This window comes from Bison bison, unplaced genomic scaffold (genome assembly GCF_000754665.1).
Source record: "Bison bison bison isolate TAMUID 2011002044 unplaced genomic scaffold, Bison_UMD1.0 scf7180017864289, whole genome shotgun sequence".
Lineage (NCBI taxonomy): Eukaryota > Metazoa > Chordata > Mammalia > Artiodactyla > Bovidae > Bison > Bison bison.
In genome coordinates this window covers 10752595-10758392 of record NW_011494861.1, presented here as the reverse complement: position 1 = coordinate 10758392, position 5798 = coordinate 10752595, and the positions used below count along the sequence as shown (strand labels likewise).

General features: G+C 54.9%; 1 protein-coding gene across 2 annotated transcripts in view; it reads left to right on the top strand.

Annotated features, from left to right (window-relative positions):
- Nucleotides 1-5798, top strand: part of PRKCZ (protein kinase C, zeta) — a 101763-nt gene that overhangs the window by 88433 nt on the left and 7532 nt on the right. For both annotated transcript variants that reach the window (XM_010849984.1, XM_010849985.1), the window contains one exon: nt 5701-5787. In XM_010849984.1, coding sequence (XP_010848286.1) covers nt 5701-5787 — 87 coding nt within the window. The remainder of the gene's footprint in view (nt 1-5700; nt 5788-5798) is intronic.

The following is a 5798-nucleotide window of genomic DNA, read 5'->3' as shown; positions in this document are numbered from 1 at the left end:
CCACGATACAGGCACGCATGATACTGCCTTTCCAGACCGCCGTGAGAAGACTCATATAGAGCCTTCAGCACCATAGCTGGGAGGCACCCTGGAGCAGTTATCGTCTGTATCTAGTTTCCTTGCCTCTAACATTACAGAAAGTGAAAGTGAAGTTGCTCAGTTGTGCCCGACTCTTTACGACCCCGTGGACTGTAGCCTGCCAGGCTCTACTGTCCATGGGATTCTCCAGGCAAGAATACTGGAGTGGGTTGCCATTTCCTTCTCTAGGGGATTTTCCCGACCCAGGGATCGAACCCAGATCTCCCGCATTGCAGACAGACGCTTTGACCTCTGAGCCACCAGGGAAGCCCAACGGTACAGAGCCCGGCAGTAACCTCTAGAAGCACCTGAAACCTGGATGGTTGGGGCAGGTGTCTTTCCCAGGCTGTTTCTCGGTGCCTGCTTGGACCCAGCCCCTCAGTATGAACTCCCTAAGAACTGGGCCAGGCATGCTTTGAGCAGTTGGTTGATCCTGGCACCTCATGGGCAGTCACAGTGTTAAAGGATGATTCTCTAAGTGCAGCCATGTTCTCGGTAAAGAGGCACAGTGAGCGTATGTCAGAGTTTGCTTGACTGTCTGATTAATGAGAAAATAGTAAGAGGTCATGACGTGCCCACAGGAGTTCCAGGTCCTGCACGTGTTGGCTGACGGGGACCTTGGGATGGACAGATGCCCAGTGCAGAGCTGGCTGGGGGGCCGGGAGGGGTCTGCACGGGGCAGACCTCCTTTGCAAGTCTGTGGATGGCATTGTTGACATAGAACCCCCCATGAGTCGGAAAGCATCTGACAAGTGCAGCCACCAGGACCCCCACACAGACCAGAGTGGACACTGCAGGGGGCAGCAAGGCCTACGGCATTCAGCACGGCTGTGGGGATGTGGCCGGGGCACCTGCTGGCTGCTGCACCACCTCCTCCAGGCTCCTCATGAGTTGTCTGCCCCCGAGCGCCTGCTCTGGAGCCAGGGGCCCACTGAGTCCTTGCAGTGCTGCCAAACGGTGGACACCTGCTCAAGCAGAGCTGTGCCCATGGGCTCCCAGCAGCAAAAACCTGGCGAATAAGACCCAGCTTCTTATGAGCAGTTATCAGAAGAGGAGCAGGTGGGTTTGCAGTGAGCAGACACAGGGTCCAGCCTGATCACCTACTCCTGATGGGGGTTGGGGAGAACTGGTTCCTGGGGGCCCTGGAGATGGCGGAAGCGCTCACAGGACACACCAGCGGCTGCGATGCAAGAACCTGCACAAGAGGCTGTGACCCCGAGAGGAATCAGCTTTGACCTTGAGAGGCCAGGTGCCCCCTCCCTAGGAGCATGAGTCATAGTACTTTCAAAAGGTAGAGCATTTGTTCCTGTCATAATTTAAACTCAGAATAGAAAGCGGGGTGCTGAGTGACAGCGGGTGTGGGCGGAGCCACGTCAGCCTCTGTTCTCCATGCAGATCCCCTGAAATGGTCCACGTGCAGCCCCGACCCCATGGACTAGAGTCTCAGCATGAGGGTGCACGTGGGGAGAAGGGCATTTCAGAAGGTGGCTTCCCTGCTGCCCAGTTTTGCTCGCTGTACTTTTCACATTTTCTAGGTAGTGATATCCTCAGTGTCCTTCTGCAGCTGCTCCGCTGTTTTGGTCTCTCCTACTTTGCCTGATTTCATCATCAGGCATGTCTCCTGTGAACGTGCGGTTCATGTTCCAGGCATCCTTCACATGTGAGGGCACCTGCATTTGAGCTGGACTCAGCCCAGTCGCACTCGCCCTGGAACTCGGACATGTGTTGGGTGGTGTGGTGGGCACACGTCCTTTACGGGGAGCTGGAGGCTTGTTTGTCCTCTCATCCAGAAGGAGGTTTCTCTGGGCCGGTGTCATCAATTTCCTGTCAGTATCTGTCCCTGAGCTGTGGTCTCTGTCTGGTCTGCTTGCTCACAGTGAGCAAGCAGGATCATGTGAGCATCCTTCTGAGTCAGGGACCAGGTTCTGACCATGTGGGTCCAGGGGTTGCCTAGCGTTTCTGATCTGTGTTTTCTTTGGGAACAAGCCTGGTCCATCCTGAGATGCCCCTTTGGCTTTTGACCTCCTTTTTTGTCTGTCCTTCATTATCAGAAGCCCAGGCCCTTGTCTGCTTCCTCTGTTCCTTTCTTCTGTCCCCTAGCTTCAGGGGGACGGGGGTGGCCACCCTGTGGTTGGGGGGTTTATACCTGGAAGTGGGGCTCCAGGTGTGGGTTCTGGATTCCTCCAAGCCACCCAGTATCGGATCTCATAGACAGTACCTGTAGTCCTGGGAAAATTACTTGACCTCCCAGCATCTCAATGTACCTGTCTAAAATAAGAAAACTCCTAGAATCTACCATGAAGTTCTTGGGTTAAGTTTCATACACAGGTGTGCTTAGAACAGCACCTGACATTTTGTGAGAGTTGTGAGAACTGTGTTCTTACTATTTTTTTATACCGGGGGTCAGCACTTTTTCTCAGAAGACCAGATAGTAGCATCACCTTTGAGGGCCACATGGTCTCTATGACAGCTACTCACTGGGGTGCAGACGGACGCAGGCAGTGTTCCAGTAAAGCCTTATCGACAGACACGGGTTGGGGAGTGGGTGTGGTCAGATGCTGGTGGCATTACTCTTGATCTCAGCACTGTCCCGTGTCATCTGGGTCCCCTCTGAGTGAGGCTGGTAATCTACCCCATAGGGGAGGGAGGCTGGGCTGACTTGGCCCTGAGATGAGGAAAGCACTCAGGTGGTCCCCTCCTGCCCCCTGGCACCTCAGCCCTCAGAGGGGCCGGCATTCCAGGTTTATCCTGGGTGAGGGGTCAGGTGGGTAGCATCTCTGGCCCCCACTCTGCAGCCTGGCTCCTGCCCTGGTCTCTGGCCCAGGAGTGGACTGTGGTGTTTACGCCCCTTTCTGTCTCCAGCTCTTGATTAATCCTGTTTTGTGAGTTTTTACTATATTCTGTACATTTAGTTAAGTACTAAGGAAACGTGACCTGCTGTCTCGGCCCTGGGGGAGGCTTCTTTCCTGTCCTGGCATCACACACGTGCCAACCAAGCCATGCAATCTGGGGCTCACGGGCAGAGCCAGTTGAGCCCGGAGACGGGCCCTTGGCTGTGCTTGGCCATGGACATTGGGGTGTTTGTCACAGCAGCCAGCTTATCGGAGTCACTTGAAGCGTCATCATCGGAGTGAATCAGCCCCTGGTGGCTCCTGAGGGGTTTGCTCCACAGAAATGTTGAAGGTAGTACACCTAAACTAAGACGACATCGTAAGTCAACTAGACTCCAGGATACATTTTTTTTTAAATGTCAAAAGTAGTGTTAATGTTTATCTGTAAAAGGAAAAAAAATATTAGGGAACTGGGGACCCATGTGCCACATGGCATGGCCAAAAAAATAAGAAAAACAAAAAACCCACTCTGCCCTGTTGTTACAGCTGATCAGTGTTGCGGATTAAATGAATTCCTTGATCAGCGACTTACCTGAGCCCCGGGGCCCCAGGTGGCAGTCACAGACCAGCCAAGTGTGCCTCCGTGTCCACTGCAGTCACATGGCTTCTGTGAAACCCCTGTTATAGGCTTTCCTCCAGATCCAGAGAGGAAGCCACCATTGCTGCTACTTTTCTCGGGTTTTAAACATCTCTTCTGCTCCCCGAGGCCTCATGTTGGTGTCTGTCACCAGCTCCAAGATGGCACTTCTTTCTGTCCATGTGGGCGGCCACCATCCATTCCCTGGGGAATATCCACGTAGGGTGGACACGTCTCCTGGGGCAGCGCCATCCCTGATCACCGTGGCAAATCTCGTCCTGTTCTTTGAAGTCACAGCGTTCTGAATAAACGCTCTTGTTTTTTAGTGGCGAGGCTTTGGGCCTCTCCCCAGGGCTTGAGCACCTACACGTTTCGCCCAGGGTGGCTGCCAGGGTTCAACGTGCACACATGTTGGAACAGCACGCAAAGGTCTGTGGGGGCTGTGCAGCCATCCTTGTCCTGTTTGTGCCACATCGGCAAGCCTTTTCCGTCTCTCACCTCTGTTGTAGCGTGAAAGCAGCCACAGGCAAACGTGTGAGTAAAACTTAGCTACAGTGCAGACCGCCCAGTGTCAGGGTCAGGGTCACTGGGCCCTCTCCAAGCATGAGAGCCGTCCCGCCCTGCAGGACCACATGGAAAGCTCTGGCTGCTCCCCCAGTACTCAGTCCTCAGTCTCCATGTCTGCTGTGTGCGTTTAGGAATTGTTTCTTGTGTAAATACGTGATCACAGGCTTGGTAGGCGGTCTGTAGCTTGTTCACATGCTCCACGTGTTGGGCATCGCCATCATCGCACCGGTGATGCAGACGGGCTGCCAGTGCTCAGAAGGGCTCCCTCTGTGCTCTCGACTCTCTGAAAGCCGCCCCTCTCCATACCCAGAGGAACTGTTACCTAAAAATCCACAAGCTGGCCTCAGCAGGGCATTTCAGGGAATTCGTGTGTGAATTTAATTTTGAAAATAGAACCTTATTAAATGTGAGGAGGATCCTATCAAGGAAAGAAACCACAAGGTAAATTGTTTAGGGACCTGAAGAGCCCTGCCTGCCTCCAGAGAATGGGCCTATCAATCACAGGCCTCTCCCACCAGCACCCCCACCCTCCTAGAGGCCTGTCAATCACAGGGCCCTCCCACCAGCACCCCCACCCACCCTGCTGCCCCACCCTCCTAGAGGCCTGTCAATCACAGGCCCCTCCAGCCAGCAGCCCCACCCTCCTCTGGGAGGCCCGTAGCATTGCAGATTCCCAGTGGCCAAGTCAGCGTGTTGGACCCTCTTACTCTGGACCCGCATCTTGGGGTGGGTCCCACAGGAGGGGTGCATGGGACCCTCCCATGGTTCCACCCAGCCCTTCCCCTCCTGACTGCTTACCCCACTGGCCATTTTGTGGGCTCTGCCTCAGGCCCTCCAGGCCAGCTACACCAGGAGGCTGAGCACCTCGTCTCCTTCAGCCTACCCATCTCCCTGCCCCAGGTCCACCCAGACAGTGGCCAGAGGGTCACTGATGTCCCCCAGCTGGTGCACCCGCCCTTCTGGCTTCTCCAGCTGAGCTGGGCCCCTCTCCTTGCAGGGTGGTCCCTCAGCTTTGCCCTCCTCCACCTTTTCCTACGCACCATCCAGGCCTCTGCTCCCTGGGGAGGCCTTCCATAGCAACCAGCCACATAGTGCCCTCCCAGCCCCAGTGAGCCCCCGGCCACCAGCCCTGCTTTATTTTTACATTTTTACCCCAAAGGCAGGCCAGGCATCATTGAAAGTGAAAAGTGAAAGTCACTCAGTCATGTCTGACTCTTTGCAGCCCCGTGGACTGTAGCTTGCCAGGCTCTCCTGTCCGTGGAATTCTCCAGGTCAGAATACTAGAGTGGGAAACAGTTCTTTTCTCCAGGAGATCTTCCCAACCCAGGGATCGAACCCAGGTCACCCACATTGCAGGTGGATTCTTTACCATCTAAGCCACCAGGGAAGCCCTCTAAAGGCATCATTGGGAGAGTAAATAACTGTGTTGAATGACATGAGTGGTCGACAAGAGTTTCTCTCCCAAGTTTTATTTCATCAGGATCAGAGCTGAGGGGCTCCTGCCACTGACCCCAGAGTTGGATGGTCTGGTCGCCGCCTGCCTGGGCCTCTCAGGACAAGGGTAACCCTAGCCTGTGTATCCTGCAGGTTGTTCCTGGTCATCGAGTACGTCAACGGGGGCGACCTCATGTTCCACATGCAGAGGCAGAGGAAGCTGCCCGAGGAGCACGCCAGGTGGGTGCAGC